The 23,236-nt window shown below is 41.6% G+C and overlaps 1 protein-coding gene across 14 annotated transcripts in view; it reads right to left on the bottom strand.

Annotated features, from left to right (window-relative positions):
* SUPT3H (SPT3 homolog, SAGA and STAGA complex component) overlaps window positions 1–23,236 on the bottom strand; it is a 302,304-nt gene that overhangs the window by 35,684 nt on the left and 243,384 nt on the right. For 6 of the 14 annotated variants that reach the window (XM_054061055.1, XM_054061054.1, XM_054061053.1 and 3 more), the window contains one exon: window positions 11,393–11,500. In XM_054061055.1, coding sequence (XP_053917030.1) covers window positions 11,393–11,500 — 108 coding nt within the window. Of the gene's footprint in view, window positions 1–6,400; window positions 6,428–9,682; window positions 11,501–20,747; window positions 20,767–21,724; window positions 21,853–23,236 lie in introns of those variants that run through there. The other 8 variants (XM_054061048.1, XM_054061050.1, XM_054061047.1 and 5 more) reach the window with 8 other exon arrangements.

Here is a 23,236-nt window from a genome sequence, read left to right as displayed (position 1 = left end):
GGTCATGCATGGACCTGCGTCTTCTCCCTGAGCTTTCCCTAGGGTAATCTCAAGACAGCTCTGGGGCAAGGACTTGCGTCTAAGCCATGTGGACACAAGGCACCAAATACTGCAACAACAAGTAGGATGGTGTCAGATATCGTAACTCACCTTATGGCTGATGCCACATTCCTGACCGAGTCCATCTGCTGGTGTCACACGGGTGATCGGGAGGATTCAGGTCCAATCTCGGACAGAATGAAGTCATTCCACTGTCTTCATACACAAACAAAATGTATAAGAGACTGAACCTCCTTCTGCTCAGTCTAGCGTGTGACCAGGCACTGGCAGAGGGGAGCTGGTTAGGAGCACAATGAGCCCACGTCTGCTGATCTAAGTGGTGTTCAGGCTTGGTGCTTGCAGGAATAAGCGCTGTCTTGGGATAAACCCATGGGAGCATAAAGGAAACACTATGGACTCATACAGCAGTCCACTAAACAGTGAATTCACTTCTAACACAGGAGTATCAGTGATTTCATATATAACATAATAACTACAATTAATTCTAAATTAAAAATGTGATGGAAAATACAGTTGAATATAAAATGCTTACCAAAATGTAATTTATTTGGTCTTGAGCTCTGCTTCAGTGACTATCTGGTAGCAGAATCCATCTTTGGGGAAGGTGCTTTGCAGGGATTAACAGCCAGGTAGGGGTTAATAGGCCACAGCTGCACTACAATCCCCAACTCCACCCCAAATTAATGATCTTCTGTGGACATGTCCTTAAATTAGAGGAAATGACAGGTTTAAATTGGCATGTGCCACACACAGCGCAGTGGCAAGCCCAACAGTTAGTATAATTTTTAATACGGTCATAGAAAACACCTTTTTATACTAATAGAATAAATCAAGTTCTCAACACCTGGAGTTTACACTAGCCAATCTGTAATACCATATTAATGCATAGCAGTTGCACATCCTGTTACCAAGCGGCAATAAAAAGGTGAGGGACCCAAGGGTAAGGGTATTAGCTCTACCCAGCGAGACTCACTGACGGTTGTAGATCACCACCCTCCAACAGCGCAGTTGATTAACTTCAGCATCACACAACAGATCACTACACTATTTTCCTTCCTAGAGGGCCACAAGCTTTTCTTTTTTTTTCCCTTCTTTCCTGTTAATGTAGACATTATTAGGAAAACATTCCTATATACGGCCTTACTTTAAGAATGTGCTCCCGTTATACCGAATCTCAAGCCGCGTGGGTGGCAGATGCTGCCCTTCCCTTAAGGCCACCATGTGTTTCTGCTCCATGCAAACGCGCCGATGGTGGCAAGACAGCCAATACTTACATCTGCAGCGTAGGGGTACTTCTGAGTAGGGTTCAAGGAGAGTAGGTGATTGTTAATACCTCGTTAAGAAGAACAGATTATTTCTTCCTCTCAGAGGTATTCTTCCAAGCTGCCAATGGCACCAGGAAGACCTCAGTGAGGTGGTTACGTACAGGTCTCATTTCCAAGCAGTGCTCTGAAAGCAGGAGGGCTGCTTTCTGCCTTTCTTAAACGAAACCCTGAATTTCTGATTTCAGCCATGAAGTTGTTGCTTTCATGGGGAGCTTGTTGTAGATTTAGAAATAGCTTCAGTCAAGAAAACTCAAATATTGCCGTATGTATGGTACCTTTACTGTTCCACAGCGAATCATAGATTTGGAGAGGTTACACCGGAGCTTGTTTTGATAACCATGGAGGGTTTAGATTATCATTAAGGTCCCTTTGAACCCAAACCATTCCAAGATTCTACAATTCTATGATCACCTTTTTTGCTTTCTGCCATGTAGAATATAAGAATTGTGTTCAAACTGCATTGTTCTGAGACAATAACTGCCTTTATCAGGACTCAGTGTCTTCCTTAGACACTAAAATACTTGGGGTTTCCAAATCAGAGAGAACAAACACAGCACTTGAAGAAGCAGCTGCTCTGGGTTTGCAGAGCTATGGCAGTCAGTTTTTCAGTCCCAGGGCTATTGTAGCTTCCATATCATCATTTCTTTTGAGTTTTGGGGGCCTATGGGCTTCTTATTATCATCATTATTTTAAAGGGATTGGGTCAGCAAATTCATTTTCGTGATACAGCTATAACAAATTGAGGCACTGAGAGGTCCGGATGGGAGCTCAGGTCTCCAGAAACTCAATCGGTGCCTTCACCTTCAGCACATGTTGGTAAGTGGGGGGCAAAAGCATCTGGTTTCCTTTAGAAAACAAATCAATGAATGACTAGATGTGCCAAATCTGATATGATGCAAAATCGATACAATACCAAACGGAGCAGCAGGCAGTGAGGAAAGGCAGCAAACCTCTTATTTCTAGACTTGGAATGATGTCACCCAGGACGCCTTTGAGAAGGAAGTAAACAGGAAAAGCTGAGTTGGCTGAAAGTCAGTTAAGAAACAGGGAGGGAAAAGTCCACGTTTACCACATGGAAAAGGACAAAGGCAGCACAGAACTGAATGTTATTTTCAATGTTCCCAAAAGAGGATGAGGCAGAAGAGAGGGTAAAGACACAACAACACTTAAAAAGAATTCCCTAAACAAGTAGTAAGTTGCTTTCTGAATGGTTTTAGACTCTGGTTCCCTGTGTCTGCACAAGGGAAGGAGAGAAAGCGTGGCCAGGTCACGGTTATTGCTGCAGTTAGAAACTTTGTCAGGTTTTGTCTGTTTTCCTATCCCTATACCAAACTTTTACCCAGCCTGAGAGAGCTCTGATGCATCTCTGAAGACAAACTTCCAAAGATCCATACTTACAGTCACTGTCCCAACAACGTGACAGCTTGCCTCCTCCTGAAACACTTTAGGGTTACTGTCTCCATAGTTATTCACTGGATTTGGGGAAATGTTCAATCAGGAACTGACAGAAAGAGGGGGATTCACTGGTTCTCTAAGACCCAGTTCTGCAATCAAGATCAACATGAAGTCATAGATAACGTGGTAGTTCACGGAGTACAAGAATCACGGTCCTGCATGGTATCCATGAAAAGCTGTCATTATACAAAATTTAGGCAATTCGGTGCTTCTGAGCGGAACCTGTGCTGCTTCTATTCCAGCCACCTTAGCTACTTGATCAGAGATTTCACATACTGCTTTATCGGCTGCGTGTCATATCAAAACTGGGACTGCAACGTAGACTTAAGTGCCACAGCTTGTACTGCACAGCTGCTGCTCCGGGCACACAGCAAGGCGCCACTGCCTTCTCCCAACTAGAAAGCACTGAAAAGTGTAATCTCAGATTAGATTTCACTGCTCTCACTTGACAAGGGCTTCTCTCTAGCATGACAGCAACGAGATACTGACCTGGGTGAGCAGAAAAACCTACACTTTGAGTTACAAAAGCGTATGACCCATCCCACCAATGTCGAGTGAACTCCTAAGCTCTGCATCTACAGGTTACCAGTTGCTGAGCTGGGAAATGCTTAGCGGGGGTTCACTGGTTTTCCCACCTCTAAGCCTCGAGAGCTATCATTTCATTCCCTGTAAACAAGGCCTGACCTTGGCACAAGCATCATTTTAAACAAAAAAAATCATATCTTCTTGTCTGAGTAAGTCTGCATCACTACAGGATCCAAAACATACGAGATGATCTTAACTTTTTTCGCCTGTATATTGCATGCAAATCAAGAGACTATCTCTGACCTTCCCAGCAAAGTTTATTAGTAATGTTTTTAGTATCCATAAATTTTTGGGTGTCACTTGCTAGTAAAAAGTTGGATAGGAAAAACAGGGGGGAAATAGCCTATCCATATGAAAACAATAATCATGTAATATTTATTGTCTGGGATTGAAATGTTTCAAATATTCAAAGCAATAAAACGTCAGGAAAAGCTAGACTTCCTGATATAAAAAAGGCCATAAATTTCTTCCTCCGTGAGACACAAGGAGGGGGGAAAAAACTGATGTGATATTTTGTGTGAAAGAAACAGAGAAATAAGGAAAAGGAATAAGGAATAAGGGAAGGAAGAAGAGAAGAGAAGAGAAGAGAAGAGAAGAGAAGAGAAGAGAAGAGAAGAGAAGAGAAGAGAAGAGAGAAAAGAAAAGGAAAAGAAAAGAAAAGAAAAGAAAAGAAAAGAAAAGAAAAGAAAAGAAAAGAAAAGAAAAGAAAAGAAAAGAAAAGAAAAGAAAAGAAAAGAAAAGAAAAGAAAAGAGAAGTCCCCCCACCTTAACTCTAAGTTAAAGCAGTAGAGAGCCCCCAGAGGGCACAATCCACTTACCTTTGGGAGTCTGCAGGAAGGAAATGGCAGCCAAGAGCACAACTCATGTATTACAAAACATAAGGAAATTTCAGACTCAATTTTGTGGAGCAATGAGGTATCCCTGCAGCGCCCACCTCTGACAACCCCCTTCAACATTCAAGCACTATAAAAACGTCTACTGCTGCCCTCATGCATAAACCGGGGGCTTATTCTCATCCCTTCGAGAGCTCTTCCTCTCAAACAATATTCTCTTGGATGTAAAAAACCCAACCAAACAGACACCCCAACACCCCCAAACCTCCCGCATCTCCGGATTCAAAAATGCCTTTTTCACACAGGTCAAAGATGACTTTTCACAAACTTCACATCCTAAAGATCCACAATGTGACATTAAACTTTGTGTAAGAGAAAAATGAGTAAAGCAGACAGAAAATGAACCAAAGGTTGCAATCAAATTATTTTCATAAAGTAAAAGTCTTTTCATTAAAAGAATAAATCTACTTTCATTACAGAGAGAGGGAGGTATCAAAATCAGGTCAAGCTGGGGTTTGGATTTGTGAAAGCAGAGCTGGTTTCAGAAATACGGTTTTCTTGAAAAAATATGAATATATATATTCACATTTATTTAATATATATGCATATAAATAAATACTTTTTCTATGCCTCTCCTGCTCACCTCTGAATAAAGTTTTAATAACAGGCTCTTTAAGTGCTGCATTAATTTTGCCCTGCCTTTAGGACCACCAAAGAAACCAACTAAGATGCAAAATCCCTTCAGAGCGTGCACCACAAATACATACCAAAGCGCAAATAAAACAAGCCTCAACAAAATAAAACTGAATCGAGCATCATCTACAAGCCCAACTTCAACACTGTAAAAAAACACATATAAAAACCAGCCATGGCAAAAACTGGGAAGGTTTGGACTTGGGCCATAAATTCAAAAGTTTGGCGGCTTATCCCAAATTTAATCTTCGCTACCATAACACTGGGAAGACTGTAACGTGCAAGCGTGGCCACACCTCCCATCACAGCATTGGAGCATACAGCGTAACAGATATCTAAACTCCAGGGTCCTACAGAATAATCTGCACCCTCCTCCTAAGAACCCACGTGTGGATGGAGCTTTGGGCATTTCTCGGCTGCTTTTGTTGCAGGGACAATGTTCTCACTGTCTTCTGGACACATCAGCAGAGCAGTGAGGACGAGCTTAGATGCCTACACCTGGTACAGGTACCATGAACAAAAGTAAATGACTCAGACGCTCCTCCAAAATAGATTTGCCCTTAAAATGTGAAAGGTTCTTAACCCACTACTGAATAACAACAGCTGCAGAAACAGAGAGCTGTTTACCACTGCATTGACTCTGAAACCTGACCACGTAGGAGAGAGAACTATTCTTAACTATTTCACTGTCAAACATCAGGACAAAGTTCTGATCACCAAAGTGAGGAAATAATAATGAAAGAACTATCAAATAGAAAAATTACGCATTTTCTCCAGTCAGACCAAGGTTACTTCATTTTTCCTTACCTTGGAACATCCAGCATTGTGGTGCTTTATCTTCCAGTGGAAGAACCTGTCATGTTCTTGGGCTTGTGTCTAATTTGCACATTAAGGAGACAAGTGGGATGCATAGGAGTTTGAGGGAGACTTCAAGGTTGACCTTGACCATTGGTTGCACAAGTTCAAGCCCTACAGAAGCCACGTATCAATTTTGCCACCATCCCAGAGAAGATGAACAAGAACACCTTCCATGAAGAAATGGACTTTAAAGACACCCTTTCCCAGACAGTAAAAGCACCCCTTAACAATTGCTTCCATTTGTTTCTGTGCCGTCAACACCAAATTCTGCTGAACAGTAAAAATCTAAGACTAACAAAATGTTATAACATCCCAAACCAGAAGAACAGAAATTCTTTTAAAAATTAAGTAAGGCCAAGGTGGCAAGGAGAACACTAGACAGATCTTGTCATATTTACTGAAATAATTTACTTGAAGCTACAAAAAAAATTGTGCACATGCAGCATATTTCAGCACAAGAATCATCAGATACACAACGATCTGAGCAAGGCATCTCGGGGAGAGAAGCTCAGCAGGATCCTTGCTTCTATAAAGGCCTTTCTCCTCCTTCTGTAGGGATGTTTCAGATTTGTTTTCACCTAGGCTTGACACACAGTTGCTGCCATTTCATTTGCAGATCTGAAGGAAACGTGTCAGTACAAGAAATGCAATAGTTTCTTCAGGTTTGTTTTTTATTTTGCAGATTAATTAAATACTTATGGAAATGAGAGCTAAACAGAACTGGTTGGAGCCAACTTGCTTTATTGACTCTTGACTATCTGAATCCCACTATGGCTTCAGGTATCTTACACCTTCTCCCCTTCCAGGTCTAGCTACGGGCTGAAGATCAGCGACCACAATTCAGCTGCACTTTATTAGATTCAGACCAGGTTCATTTATCAAAAGATATCATTTTAATTTATCTTTGTGAACTCTCATTGCAGCTGTTGCCTCCTTTAAAAGAGGGCATTTATATTTCTTAATTGTGTTTCTGCTTTTATTTCTTGCAGTTCTGATGCACTAAACAAAAGCAGGTTGGGAGGAGATCAAGGTAAGAACACTCTGGCTCTGCCAAAGTAGGATTTTTTTTAATGAGTACATCCCTTATGGTGATTCCTGGTGCAGAAACCCAGCAGAACGTGGAGGAAGGAAAGCGTCCCACCATCCCTGTTTTGGTGGAAAAGTAGCATTTATGTTTCTACACAAGGTCATTAAGCAGCTGTGGCACATTTCAGCTGTAACATTTCAAAGCGTTGAGTCCTGGGTTGGATCCAAACTGAGTGATTGCATTCTTTCTCCCCAAATTCCTCTCACAGATCCCGTTGGATACCACTTTTGCCATTTCCCCCCCTAACCTGCAGGGACGAGTTATGTGCTTTCAGACACAGCGATCATTTTCACTGCAGAGGGAAGATCACTCAGAGTGGAGAACATCGGTATGGATTTAGGAGATCCAGGTTTTCTGATCCACCTCAGGTTTCCCAACATGGGACCACTCTTTTAGCCTTTCCATTCCTCAGAAGAAACGGAGATAACAACAGAGTATTGTTTCAAAGCACTGCTACAGGGATAAATACATGGAAGACAGTGAGGTACTCAGGTATTACAGTAATCAGTCATACAAGTGATTGGCAAATCAAATCTCCACCAAACCAATAAGACAATATGCAAAGTGTCTGGATGAACGCTAGTCCAGAAAAACAGATATTGGTATAAGGCTCCTGCATCAATATGTCAGTCTGACAGGAATTAAGATGAATTCTCAATCACAAATAGAGAAGAGAGCTATAAAAATGTAAAATGAAACTGTATTATTATAACTGTAGTTCTTGATTTTCCTTATTTATCTTTCCAGCTCTCTTCCACTACTAATCCATCTTATTTAGGAAAAATAGTCTGTAAGTATAGTGGAGCTCGATTACCGAGAATGGCTATTAATGTAGTGTCTCAGAGTGCTCTCCAGACAGTTAAAAGGCCTTTAGCAGTAAAATATGAAGGTTTCCTTCAAATTCGCAGTCATCTGCCTTCTAAAAGTTTGTTTCAGTTGCCAAAACTTCAGTGATTTATAGAAGCCAAAGTATCTCATTTTTGTTTCCCCACAATAGATGAGGGCTATTTTTTCTTATTATTTTGTAAAGGCAACATCATTATCTTAAGCAGAAGAAAAAAAGAAGTCAAGAGCTACATTAAAGATACAGCTTTGAAAATCATTTTTTAAGGCATCTGGCCTTATTTAAACCATCAAATTTACATTCAATTCCTTCAGGGATGGCTCCGTTGCTTTGCGCTGGCTCCGTGCCCTCTGAATAAAGCCTTGGATTTAATGCGTGCCACCGCTGCGTTTCCCCAGCCGCACCGCCGCTCGGCGCAGATATATAGCTGAGGTATAAAAAAGCCTAACCTTGGACAAGATGATTCACTCAGGCAAAAACCCCTCCTTTAACTGTGCGAGTTTCAGCTAGAGGTTAGACTTGTGACTAACGTCACTATCTATTTATTCTTAAATTATTAGTAGAAGTGTTTATGTACTATGAAACGTTCTGTGTGAGCTGGACAGGAAGCTATAAAACATTTTATGAGATCTACACACGGCTGATGGCAGAACGTTAACACAACGCGAAGGTTCATCTAAATTCAAGAAGTGCCAGCAAATATTTTCCTCTTTCCCCAGCGAGATCTTCACTTGACAAAGGGAAGCGTAGTCTGGAAACCCAGGGGGGGCGAATTCTGCAAGGGCCTGAGTGGCTCTGGAGAAATACGGAGCACTGTCAGCTTCTTCTCCTGATTTCCAGACAAAGGCAAGAGCCTTGTAAAGGGCTTGGTTTTATCGCAAGAAAACCTGAGGAAGGACAGGTCAGGAAATGAGCTGAAGCCCAATTAGAAATTTGTCTTGTGCCTCCTTCACCTCTGACAATTTTCAAGCTGAATTATTACCCCTGTTTTGTGGATGGCCGGACTAAGAAACTGAAAAACTAAGGAATATAACCACACAGCAAGGCAGGCATTGAATTGGGAAAAAAAAATTCATGCTCCTTGAAATGTTACGCAGTCTTATTGCTACTGAAATCGGTTCCGTTTCCCTTCTTCAGGTAACTCATGTTAAAAAATCAGCATAACCTGATTCAGTTCCTACAGCTCTGTACTAAGAATCAAAATGATTTGCAGGCTGAAATAACACAAAGCTATTTGTACGCAGGCATGAACTGAATCTTATAATCTAATAAAGAAAGAAGTTTTAGCTAGAATGTGCAGTACCGGCTTAAACATACATCTCTGCTCCTGCGACACGGCAAGAGGTGCTGAGGCTCACTCCGTACGCAGCGCGAGTCCTAGCGGTCTCAGTTTTGTTTTAAACAGAGTTAAAGAAAACCCTGAAGATGAGAAAAAAAGCAATTACTTCCCAAAATAAGAATAAACTGGGTTAGTCCAAGATAGGGAGACATAACCTACCTTGTTTTACTCTAAATTCGGCTCACTGCCTTATGTAGAGAAGTGAAAGGTTATTATATGGGTTTACTGGGCAAACCCAGATTTTATAAATAATTGCCTGTCAGACTGTTCAAGATAGACAAACATAGAGCAGACCAACAAAAACATGATCTGTCATATTTTTGAGAGAAATGTATGTTGAGTCTTCATTCTCTGGGACTTTATGTAGACCAGTAAAAAATAAGTGCCAGTATTTTTCCTGCTTATGCATATTTTAAAATGTAAAATCTGGGAGAGAGACAGCTACGGAAGGAATTTTGATTCCAGTACCCAGTGCCTGAAACGGTTTCTTCTGTCTATATCCCTGCAGATCGAAACCAAAGACAATAAATGCTGGTGTCCTTTTAAAAAGTCTGGATGTTTACAGCAAGCATATAATTTTCCGTGATTAAGGACGCCAACAAAAATAAGAGTGATGATAAAAAGAAAAGTTTAATCATATATTTCAAGAAGCACAGATGGAACATCAGAAGGCTTCTCCTCCTCCTGTTTAATACACTGCATCGTACACATTACTTTTAGTTCCTTACAGGCAGATTAATTCCAGAAAAACAGCAGCACGAGCAGGTAAAAGAGTAAAGCAATTTATGAACGGCAGTGATTGGCATACAAAGTTCACTTTTACAATATTTCAACTGCAAAAAGAAGAGATGTTTTTCTGCTTATTTAAAATATATGTATTTCTTTAAAGTTCTTGCAAGCAGGTCCAGGAAAGCAGGGCAACAAAACCACTTAGAACTGACCACAAGAGCATACAGCAGGAGTGAAAATTAAGACCTCACATACTAAGCACAAAAGAGGAGGACGGCTGCACTACATAAAAGTAATATTTTGCTGATCTCCTCTCGATCCCTTGAGTGCTCTGTCTTAATTTGAGGTTTAAGTTGGATTTCCAGCCCGGGCTCAGAGCGGCTGAAGCAGAGCCCTGGGCCCGTGGGGGACCAGAGGGACACGCGCAGCCCGTGCCTGTAGATCCCAACGATGGGCTGGAGCCGGAGCGCTTTTCTCTGGTCACACATCCCCGTGGTTAGCTCTATATTTGTACAGTTTTTATGGGAAGAAATGAATGCGCTTGTGAGGCCAGCAAAGGCTGGAGGAGCAGGGGATGGGAAGAAGCAGAGAGGGAGGGACTGAGATTTGAAAAATAAGCCTGAAAACAAACAACACGAACTAAAATATAAAAAAAAAAAAAGGCAAAAAAGAGCCCGTTTCTTCTTTAACCAAATCCAACAGTAACGCTGCCTTTGCCAACAACAGAGACAACGTCTGCTTCCTGCAGCAAACGCTGAGCAATTACCTGACGGTAAGCCTCTGCCTACAACCACGGAGACAGACACAGCTCTTTAAATCCTTTAGGATATATTTTTCTGCATAGGGGCCCAATCCAGCGGCAGACTACGGCAAAGGCTTTCCTTGATTTCAGAGAGCGATGGTCACGCCTTAGGAGTACTGAGAATTAGGGACTGACCGCTTAGCCTGTCATTGGGTCTGCAAAAAGAGAAGATTCTAACGGGTAAAGCACAGTTTACACGAACATTTTTCCTGAATATCTTTGGATCTCAACAGGCTATCACTCTCATCAAAAAGCCCCTCACTAGATTACACCGGGTTACGCTGCCTGGGCACTTAAAAATTAGTTGAGAGAAATCAGTGGAAAAGAGCAGAGAAAAAGTGGAAAAAGAGGTTTTCTTTTTGTAAAAAATCACAAGAAAAATCTATCTAACCATTACATAACCTATATATAAGCCAGTTTATCTCTGGTCTCTTTCTGCCCCGCCCAGCTTTACAAAAAAGACCCCTCTAGGAGAACACAGAGACCTCCAAACACTTAAATAAAGATGCCATGGCGTTTCAGGAAGAGGCTGACAGCAGCAAGTCCCCTGCTAACTTCAGCATTGTCTGATCTGCATTCTTGTCCACCTACACGCTATCCCAAACATCCTGCCATTAATTAGCTAAATGTTCCAGCTAGCAAACAAGAATAACGATTGAGGGGGCTGGAGAAAGAGACAGAGTCAGCCAGCAGATAGCCACAACAAACCAGCCCACTCACTGCTACACGGAGACATCGGAGCTTGTATTTTTTTCCTTCCTTGGTGGGGAAAAGAAGATCACCTTAATATAACACTGTCTTTCCTGCTCCCGCAGCCACATCCATATTAGCAGGCGAGAAAAGTCATCCCGTTTCTGCGGTAGGCACTCTGTCAAAGAAAAAGAGAAAATCTGTAATGAATTATCACATCAACTGAAACAAGGGAAGAAGGCAGAGAGAAAGGCAAAGCTTCTTCCTGTTTTGTAGACTTTTCTGGCTGCAATCTAATAGTGTGCTTAATCTGAACATTTCTGGTGGGGAAGCTATAAGCAACCACTTTGTCTATTAAAAAATCAGTGTGGTTAACAAGTGGTTAGCGACTCTATTTCAGGAGAGCGAGAGATATGCAAAAATGTTACATTCTATTTTGTTAATTGCCTGCAAAATAGATGAGGCCAAAAATACACTATTAAGCTGAAGCCGTTTGTCCTTTATAAGCATGTGTTCTCTATTCCCTGTGCTCAAGCATCATTTATAACCTATCTTGATAGTCTACAAATTACTGAATAATTAAAGTTTTCTAAACCTGATTTACAGTCTAAAGCTACATAAACAGACACTGGTATAAAACCCAACCCACCCCCCAAAACCAAATTAATCTCAAAGACCCTCTGCTCAGTACTAAATAATTTGATATCCCATCTATTGCAGCCCGGGATCAGGTGTTTCCAATGTTCAAGAAGCATAGAAGTTAAACAACATTTCAGAAAAGAATTTTAAAAGATCAGGCGACACTGTCTTACTAAAATACCTCTCATGAATTTTTAACATCTCTTTCTGAATCAATATAGGAAACTATGCCTTTTTACCCCAGGCACACTGGAAACCCTATATTTTAAGGGGATGGTCTCAGTTTAAAAATGTATTGCTTTTTTTTGTGTAATATTAATGATAGCTTCAAAAAGGAAAGTTGTCTAAATACTTTTGCTTTATTTGGTTCACCTTCAGCAGTTATTCAGTTCTGAAAATGAAAACATAGCCATCTGCCTCATCACCATTAGTGCTCTGTCAGATTTATTTTGTACCTCTTCAATACAGGCACTTAGGAAGTGCCATATATAACTACCACTTTTAGTGGCCCTACCAATTTCCTAATTAATTTCAGCAAGATCAGTTTCTCCTCTCCTAAACCAGAATTTGCAGAGTATCATTAAGAGCAAAAGACAGCCCCAAACAACTTTATAATAGCATTTCCACTGAACTCTAAGGAAATAATTTCAAAAATAACAAGCGTGTATTCAGAGTGACATTCACAGACACTGAATGCTCAAAAGGAAATATGTACAAGATGTTCATTACAGCATCCTTTACATTAACACCATATTCCGGTATAGAGACCTAACAGCATATGGCATTAAAGTCACAGAGCAGACCATTAGCTCTGGGATACGGAGACAGTCATCAGCCACAAGAGCGTCACTGCAGACCAAAATAATCAAAATAGATCAAGGTGAGGGAGAGGATTCTGACCCTCTGCTCCACTCTGGTGAGACCTCACCTGGAGCCCTGTGTCCAGTTCTGGAATCTCAAACATAAGAAGGAGATGGAACTGTTGGAATGGGTCCAGAGGAGACCACGGAGATGATGCGAGAGCTGGAGCTCCTCTGCTCTGAGGAGAGGCTGAGAGAGTTGGGGTTGTTCAGCCTGGAGAGGAGAAGGCTGCAGGGAGACCTTAGAGCAGCTTCCAGGGCTGAAAGGGGCTGCAGGGAAGCTGGGGAGGGACTTTTTTACAAAGACATGGAATGATAGGATGAGGGGGAATGGCTTTAAATTGGAAGAGGGGAGACATAGATTAGGCATTAGGAAGAAATTCTTCACACTGAGGGTGGTGAGGCCCTGGCCCAGGCTGCCCAGGGAAGCTGTGGCTGCCCCATCCCTGGAGGGGTTCCAGGCCAGGTTGGATGGGGCTTGGAGCAGCCTGGGCCAGTGGGAGGGGTCCCTGCCCATGGCAGGGGGTGGGACTGGGTGGGCTTTAAGGTCCCTTCCAACCCAAACCATTCTATGATTCTATGAAATCCAAAGACTCTATACCCAAACATGAAATGCACAAAACCAAATAGCCAATAATTTTGTGAGGATCCAATAAATTCCCACAACCACAAGCAGCAGCTCCAAGGGAGTCTGGATCTGCAGCTTGCCCAAACCATTACGGCTGGCATTTTGAAGCTGATGCAGAAGTAATGATTTAAGCTTGACCCCAATATTTTCACAGAGCTCTATAACCCAAGCGACAACCTTTAACACATAAACAAAATATTCAGGGTTATTGTGCAGTTTGCTTGAAGGTAAATGAACCCAAGTATAAAGTTGGATCCACATGAAAGACACAAAGTTGAATTTTGCGAAAGGAATTTCTGGTTGCAAAGCAAAGTTGGCCTTGGCCAGGCTCACCTGGGAAATAATGAAGTTTAACATTTTCCAATGTGGACAATATTATACAATTAGTTACATCCCTGAAAAGGTCATTTTAGGAGGAACTCCTCAGAGGAGGGAGGATAACACCTTCAGAAAGCTGGACACACCCACCGGTCTATATTTAGCCATATATTATAACTAGTGTGGCTATAGTTAGGATTGAAAACTATTTCCTACTTAACTCCATGTTTCACATATTTTAATCTTTCGGAAACATTTGCCCTTGGGCTGAAATTTCCTCTGCTTTAATCTCTGCCTGAAGTTCAATTTCTTTGGAAAGGAGCAACAAAATTCCTTCAACTATTTTGAAGTTCAGCAAGAATGAAAACAACCCATTTTTTCTTCCCAAGTCAGAGAAACTGATTCTGAAATATGCATATTTTATTACGGAATTTAGCCATAAATCGAAGCGTTTTACCCAGAAACAATCTTTGCCTTCCACCTCACCTGAAAGGTAACCTGTTTGAAAATCAGTATTTCAGAGGAGGAAGCTTGATTCATCCCAGTCCATAACAAGATAACTCATCATTGTTAGTTTGATGCAGTACTAGATAATAAAGGTTAACCTCTAAAATGCTTTTATGCATAGCAAAAGTATTTTGCAGCCATCCCACAGCTCTGAGTTATGCTACATATCCTTAAGACACAAACAGCAGAATTTGTAATAGATACCTTTACATGCTAGGAATTGTGAAGAGAAAGAGCAAGACCTTTTTATAACACTTACATGCGTACGTGCTCTTGCAAGAGAGAATTTAGATGCACGTGGCAGTCATTTAATGTGGTTTGATATAATGTAAAGGGTTTGGATGACACTTTTTGGGTGCTTTATGCAACTTTGGTAGTATCTTTTCCTTTTTTTTTTTTTTTTTTAATAATATGATTATTTGGCTCAGAATTCCAGGTAGAGGATGATGCAGACCTGGGATTAAACCAACAAGCCATAGCTGTATCTATTTTGCAGGACACATTGTACTATGGCCCAATGTCAGGAGACAACATAAGCCCATGGTCTCTCCCGGAGCCCTTTCTGGTAAAGTGTCTACTGTGTCCAAATTTTTGTGTGTGTTCTCTCTCAAAATTTACTGTCTACCAGCCCGTGTTTTGACTTTCCCTGCTGCGGGGTGACCCTTCGCCATGGCTGAGGGTCTGTCAGCCTGTTACCATACACGCTATGCGCACGAGTGTTCAAGAGACCACCTTTAGGATATGGGAAATCACCCAGATTGTTGCAAACCATACAGTTCACCTTCCCAGAACAGATTCCATTCTCTGAGAAGTTGATGTAACCTTATTTGGCCAATTTAGCTCTTACAGCCACCGCTGCTTAGTCCTCCATTTCCCAGTCCTGACCCCAGCCCATCTAGGCACCATGCGAAGAACCTTCTCATATGTTCTCAAGCATCCTTTATCTGCCTACAGTGTCGGAATCTTACCCTGAAAACGTTACACTTCTAAGTTATCAAAGCACATTGCGTTCTGATATAAAGATTTTCTCTGGGAATGTTCTCATTATTTAATGAAGGCATTTTTTTTTCCCAACAGTTGGAAAGAAGGCATGATAAAGCAGAAAAGGTGAGCAGCGCTCATTGCCGTCTGTCACCTAAAAGCAAGATCAAGCTTTGCCCTTTGACGAAAGGAGAGAAAACCAAGAGCTTAAAAAGGTAACCTGGGACAAAGGGCCGTGGTCAAGTAACTCTTCAAATGTCATGAAACATCATTTGTTTTCTACTCTCTGTTTTGGTCCCAGGCCTCTCCCGCAGTGGCAGAATATTAAGAATGACCACAAAGAACTGCTCCATAAGGAGGACAGCAGAACTCCTGTCCCCACAGTGAGTCACATGAAACAAAACAGTTTCTTGGTGAGTTTATAGGGGCAATTTAGGGGCAGGAAATCATCTGTTTATTAACACAAGATACACTGAAGCTGTGATGTACAGAAACAAGTCTCAGCCAAACCTGAAGATGTGAGTAGTCCCCCATTAGGCAACACACCAGCTCAGACCACCACAGCTTCGGAGCAGGCACCTTAGTTGGAAACGGTTTCCAGGTAACAATTTACACTAGTGCCTAGTTTCACAGCTGTAACATGATGAGAAAGAACGCTTTTTGGCGAAAGAAAGAAACAGCTGTGATTTCTGAGTGGGATGATGTTCTTATTTGGGATAAAATTTGAAAAGCCTAGAGTAAAACATCTCCAGCAGGCATCCCAGCCACTAAAGTTTACTGGGCCAAATCCTCCACTGGTTTAAGTCTGCAGTTCTGCTTACGTTAAACTAAGACACAATGTCATACCGCAGGTCTGAAGATGATAAATCCTGAATTATAGGTCCTGTGTAAGCAAGTTTCTATGATTTTAAGTTATAAACCAGCATTTTTAAAACTCAAAGTCTCCCTTTCTTGGTGTCCCCTTGTATGTGTGTGGGCAAGCAGTTTAATTACAATGCATAAAGTGGAATGGCAGACAGAGACATCAAAATCAAAGAGCAAGTCCTGGCTGAACTTCATTAGCAAACATAAATACAAATAGGCGCATCTTGTTCGTGGCATGCCACGGTCCTTTCCTCCTCTGGTAATTTTACTCTATTCTCTGATATTTGCATAAATGAAAATCGAACCATATGACTTGCACATATGCACTTACGATAGATATGTAAAACTTCTTTTCATTAACTAACTCCCTTCATGCAGTCTTACAACGTTACTGTGAAAATCAGGGAGGACCGGATCTCAGACAGTGAAAGCCTTTCTTTAAGAACAGTGGAGGGAGCCCTGCCCTTTAAATAAAAGACATTCTTGGATCAGACACTGGCTGGCAGGATGGAAAAAAACGATGTAGCGTTGACTTTCATTCCATTCCAAATAACCTGGAACCCATAAAACACAAAGATTCTCTAAATTTAAATCTGCTCCTTTTCTCCCTGTGTCTTCTTTCCATTTTGTTTGGAGAATGTTAACTTTGAAATTTCATTACCCGCCACGATATCAAACAAGTCATCCTGAACAGATTCACAGCTCTTTGTGCATAAAAACATCTATGTTACAACCCCTGTGATTAAAAAGTTACCCTTCTAATTTCTCCGAGCCTTCACAGACAAACCACACGCAAAAAGGTGTCATCTTATTTAGAGATCACAATAATAATTAGTTTAGGAGGCACGGTATAAGCAATATTGTTTAAAAAAGAAAAACCATGTGCTGTTTAGAATTAGTTGCTTCTGTTTAAGTTTAAATAAGGTTGTGTGGATATAAATTCCCCTTATTGAAAGTGCATATATGTTGCAAAAGAAATATAATAGATAATTCTCTCCTCGATTCAAAATAATAGCATTGAAGGCTCTAATCCTACAAACTGATCTTTAATCGGTAGCCAAAGCACAGATGTCTGATATTACTCAGAGGGCGAGGGAGTGCTTAACGTAATAATAGTACGTGGCCAATAATGAATAACAAATTCCAAATATATATCTATGAACACCCAAGTTTAGCCGATCACGAACTCCTGTGACACTCCGGATGATCTTCCCTACTCTATTCATGAAAACTCACAATTTCATTTACGGTGGGGCCAGACTAATGTGCTGAAAGCTAGAGCATCCATTCATCCAAACAGTAATGGTCCCTCTGGAAGCACAACCACATTTGTGCTCAAGCTGGCCCCTGAGAAACCGCAGTTAGGTGTAAGAAACACTGACAAAACAACTTTATTCCTCAGGTCTGCTCCCCGAGTCTCCAGCCATCCAGCGAGGCACCAGCGGCTTCCACACTACGAGTACCTGCCCTCCAGCAAGGGGGCTGAGATCAGGAGGCGTCATGTAGGCGACCACAAACATCACACACTGATAAAAGCACGGCTTCAGTAAAGCACCCTTCAACAGCTTGTAACAAAATGTTTTCCAGCATAGTCAGTTCTGGGCTTTAGTTACCTTCTATCTGCCAGCGGTGTAAACTTTTTAAACAGTCACATAAAACTGTGTTGTTGTGCCCAGAAACAGGATATATCCAGGACACATCATCCAAGTCTGTTAAAGAACGTAGTCTAGATCTCAACTACCCAGCGTTTTTATTGTTCCTCTCTCTTACTCGGAATAATGACATTCCCAAGGCTGATGGAAATATAGGATCTCTGAAAAACAAGTACCAAATGTATTTCTCAGACACCTCGTGCAACACCACCAGTCAAAGGAGAAGAAAATGTAGGGCTTATATTGCTGTCCTTCAGCTCATTTGGCCAAATTTACCATGCTGCAGTTAAGCAGCAAACGCTGTTCTCTGGGCTGGACTGGTATTATAAGAAAGAAAAACAAGGCAAAAGGATCATGGCTTCTGCTGCAGCGAGAACTGGGGTGTGGGAGTTGGGGACCAACATCTGCCAAAAGAAAAAAAGAACAAAATTGGTAGGGAGAGAGATCATTTTAAGTTTCTCAGAGGGTAAACACTGGAGAAAGAAGGAAAAAATGGAACTATAAAACAATACTTGGCAGCAAGCTTTGCAAAACAAACATATTTTTGCAAAGTTCTTCCCATCACTGCCACCGACTTTAATATGCTTTGTATGTCTACAGTAAGAAACCCTTTTTAATTGTCAGAGAAAAGGCGACACTGCTTAGCACACTGACAGGAATTCTTCTTCTGAGTCCTACTTCAACCACATGCTACTCACTTTTCACGGTCAGAGGGGAATTCCTTCCCCACGGTGTAAAACCTGCAGCTAGGTTCCATCACCACCCTTCCCTGGCCCAAGGAAGAAAGCTGCTTCTCCTGCGGAGCAATCCAGCCATGGCCATTATTGCCATGGATCTAATGGTCCATGACTGTCTAACCACAATATGTTACTGATAAAGCACAAAGGAGGTCTCCAGGAGGCACCAGACCTTGATAGATACGACCTGTTGGACCCCAGCATAATTGGGAAAGCTTAATCCCCCACTGTAACAGAAACACAGGCGTTCCTAAGTATCCTCAAACTCCTCATGAGAATCGCAATTAGCTCATTAATAATTTTAACACCTTGTGCCAAACTGGTCAAAAACACTTTGAGTTGCTCAGAGGCCAATATCTTCTTTCCGGACGCGCCTCAACTCGCTGCTCTGGCTGTGCAGCAGCAATAACGTATGTGGGCGACTTTATTACGTCTGAGAGCGAAGTCAAAGCTAGAAGCAAGAAAAGACTTTCGATACGGTTAGCTACCAAAAACCTCTGGTTTATGACTCAGGGTACTGTACGATCACAGCGCTCCCATGTGAAAATATACCACCACTAATAAAAATGCCTTCAACCTGAGAGTAATTCAGCATGAAATAACCTGGATGCCTCTCTCTCTCTCTCCAAAGTTAGCTTTTCTTGACTTTTTAAGGCTTCCTTCTACTGCTGTGGAGGCGCGGGGGTTGGGGTTTTTTTCTGTAGGAAGTGACAGAAGAGGTTAAATTCCCCCTCTGTGCCACTGCTGCTCACGAGCTCAGTGAATTCTTTCGGAATTGCTATTGTGTGGTACGGTTGTCTGAGTGCAAGGGCAGGAGCCAGGGCTGGGCTCTGCTCCCAGCTCTGACACTTACTTGCTGTGTGGCCTCAGACAAACCACTTAATGTCTCTGTCTTTCAATTTCCCCTGCCTTTGAAACAGAAATACTACCAGTCACTGAAAAACTTTTTTGAGGACTGCTTGATTACAGAGCTAATACACAGTGTTTTGAAAACACTGGATGCTATTCCATAATTATTATTTTCATTACATTATATCTTTCATTGTAACAGCTAAAATATCAGATGTACAGAAATGGATGCTGAAATTGGTAGTTATTGGATAGGAGGAGTGGGTATTACTTTGAAATAAATTCAATTATTTGGGCAAAACAAGACAGTTCACCTACATTCTTTTCTTAAAACTCTTGGAACTGTAACGAAAGGAGCATCTAATGACATTTCGCAACACACTTCTCTTCCCCCACCCCCTGAAAGCATCCTGTGAATGCTCCCTGCAGAGAGCACAGCATCTCCAGTCTCCTTTTGAGTCAACGAAGCGTTCCACCAGGGAAACGCGAACCCAACCGACAACGCAGAGCAGAGAGTCAGTCTGTAAACACAGAGAATTTCTCGGGCTCCGAGGCCCTTTGCTGGTGGCAGCATTGGGGTGCGGCCACTTCGAGCCGTGCTCCTTCCTGACCGATGCTCTCTGTCTGCCGCGGGGCGCCCGCTCACGGGAGCGGTGGGAGGTAAGAGGAATTAAGGTAATGCATCAGTGGTTGCCAGCGGAGGAGATGGGAAGGAAGGGGGAAAAAAAAAAGGAGAGGAAAAAAAGGCAAAAGAAATATACTATTTCAATCAAAGTCTGAAATTTGTAGAAGTGGTTTTGGTCTCAATATAGAAAAAATATTTATCCAAGAAACTCCTACTCGGGTGCGAACATCCTACTTCTAGTGGGATTTTGTTTGGCAAAGTGCTGTGAAAGAGTGGAAGCTAATACAGAGCATGTCTATAAACAAATATATTTATTTAGTACAGATTGACACATTCACTAGAGTATTTCAGTGATTACACGTGTAAAACTATTTCCTATAGTGGTTTCCTTTTGTGATTCTGCTAATTTATTCAATCCATCCCATTTTCATGCATTGAATGTTATGAGGCATTTCAGCCACCCAGACTGAAATGCGCGTTTGGAGACTACATGCCTGTTTTTTCATTTCATCATCTACACATAATTATTTGGTGATATTAGGAATTTGAGCTCAAATGGAATCCAACCAACATTTTAATAGCTTAAAAGTCATACAAAATGAAGCCTGCCCTGAGGTTAATGAATGAGAGCCAAATCTTGAGGCTCTTGCTCAGCTTTTACTCACTCCTTATTCAGGCAAAAGTTGAATCAATTGTAGTTGGACTGATTAAAAACAGAAGAACACATATTTGGACTTTTCTCTCAGGTAAAACAGAATAAATTACCTTGGATTAGGCTGCAGAATGGCATCCAATGGATCTTTCACCTGTATTTCGGCAACACATTTGAGAAAAAAAATCCAAGTGCTGAGGCAGTTTAACCAGCTAAAACAATACTTTAGCGGCAGAATGAATTATTATATGCTACCAGGTTTTATGACATTTATAGCACAAATAGCCCTGAATAAAATTAAGTTTTTTTTGTCCCTCCTGAACTTCTGAAGATCAGGATGAAATCCAAACTTAGAACTGGTTTGTTAAATGCCCTTATCCTTCAAAAAAAGCTCCATTTCTAATTTGAACTTTATTTCAGGCATATGTTGATACAGTTATTTGATTTTTGATGACAGGAAGCATTTATAATTTGGGCAATTAAAGGTTAGTTTTTAATTACATGCAGGATGTCCTACTCCTTATGCAAAGCATGCAGTGTGCCTGTAAAAATACAGAGCAGAGCAGTTAATTCCTTTGAACAGTTAACACTTCACTTGTAATTCATGATAATAAGAGAAAGACGCTCCTCCCTAAGTAACAACCCTTCTCGGCATTGGCCAGCCATGTCAAAGCAGTGACATGTTTATCCCATTCAAGCCAGATCTAAGCAGGAGGATGTGGAAAAGGAAGTATTATGAAGAACAGATTTCTTCAGTGTATGCAAAGCGAATAAGAGAAGGAAAAAAAAAACCTGATAACAGGAGCGATCTGGTCATCTGTGAACAATACCAGATCCCCTAAACTGGAGTGTGCGATCGTGACCCTGCTCACTGTCTCCTGACAGCCTGCTATGAGGTTCTCAACGCCTAAACATGTTGAACATATGAAGACCTTGATTGTTGGTGGCTTCACTTGTAAACGAGCAAGTGAGGACACGTGGAGAGGGCCATCTCCTCCCAGTCACCACCCATGCTGCAGACCCAGCGCTTTCCAAGCTGCAGGGCCTGGTCCTGCTGCCCCAAACCATCCCCCAGAGGAGAATCGTCCCCAGCAGTTCCTACCAGTGGCTACCTGCAGGACAGAGACTCCTTCAGGCATTCAGACTGGGGTCTGCTGAGCAGTAACAGCACTAATGGCACGTCGGCCAGCACGCAAAGAGGGCTCAAAGCCTTGCAGACTCCGGTGTGAGGCAACCTGTGCTGAAAAGAGACCTTGTTTCACCTTCAAAGACCTTCTGGCAAGTCTTGAGCTGCAAGAACATACCAAGAAACTTGGGATCCCAAGGAAGGCCAGGCTTTTTTTTCTTTTTTCTTTACGTTATACTTTTAAAATTACATTATATCTACAATCATATGTCAGAAAACCTGGTTCTCAAGACAAGATGGAATTCTAGACTTTCTAACACGTGGCCCAAGTTATCTATAACCAAATCTAGACGGTTACTGAGAGTAGCAGAACTGCAAAGCATCCTTCCTAGAATTGACTAAAAACTCCTTTTCAGCTACATCTGAATGTGTAGGGGAGCAATAATAGGAAGAAAAAGAAATAACGAGGCGAATTCTGCATTTTCACAGTGCACTCCCTCTCCACCAACTCACTCACATCCATTAGGTGCTACGACACATCCCACTCAAATGAAACTTATTCTGAAATGCTCGGACAGACCAATGCCATGAACAATATCTTAGTGGTTTCACTCATCGCATCAAACTCTCTCTTCTTCAGTACCATACCTCATTTTTTTTTGCTATCTAGTTTTACAGAAGACATACATTTATACACACATCTATAAAGCCGATACTTGTCTGAAAACAAACTGGCCAGGCTGTGAGATTCTTCTGGCTGATTGCCATTGTTCAGTCATTAAATACAGGTTTACGAAGAGGGAGATGGATTACCCGCCTGTAACTCCATCAAGGGCTTTTCATGATATCACAGACCATATTTTTTTAATAACATCGAGGAATATTTAAATCCTGTATGAAAGTTTTTTTTTTTCTTTTTCTTTCATAAATACTTCTTTGATGTTAGAACATTTTGATTTGTGTGCATGCTGACACCAGAACAGCTCGATTACTCCATGTTCATTTATCAAAGACTGCGGGGTCAATCGCGTTCGGATGTGCAATTATCGCATCAAATATGTAACATGCGCTAATCATGCTGACAGCAACAACCCTGCTTCCGATGGCTGGAAATACAAGAACAGTAAATAATTACTGCAAATGAAAAGTTCGGTCTCATTAAATGTTATTGTTTCTAAAACAAGAGTTTATATACAAAAAAAAAAAGCAGAAAGGTGGTAGAGGAGTTTCTGAGCCCCAAACCCAGAACACGTTGCAGCTCCTGGTCTTAAAGCTAACAGGACCCAGTGGATCGGGACTTCAGCAAAGAGAAAGCGACTTCTCTCAGTCACATTCTTCATGGTAATGAATGGTGTAACTCCCGTTCCCTTAGTTTCTCCCCTTCTCCCCAGCAGAATGGCCGTTGGTTAGACAGGAATGTCAAATCCGGGTTTTCGGGTCTCCAGTAGCTCTGGATTTCCTGGCTTTTGTGGACTAAAACCAGACTCTTAATGCTGCT

This window comes from Cuculus canorus, chromosome 3, assembly GCF_017976375.1.
Source record: "Cuculus canorus isolate bCucCan1 chromosome 3, bCucCan1.pri, whole genome shotgun sequence".
NCBI classification, from domain to species: Eukaryota; Metazoa; Chordata; class Aves; order Cuculiformes; family Cuculidae; genus Cuculus; species Cuculus canorus.
Note: the sequence above shows the minus strand (reverse complement) of the source record. Positions and strands in the feature narration are given on the sequence as shown.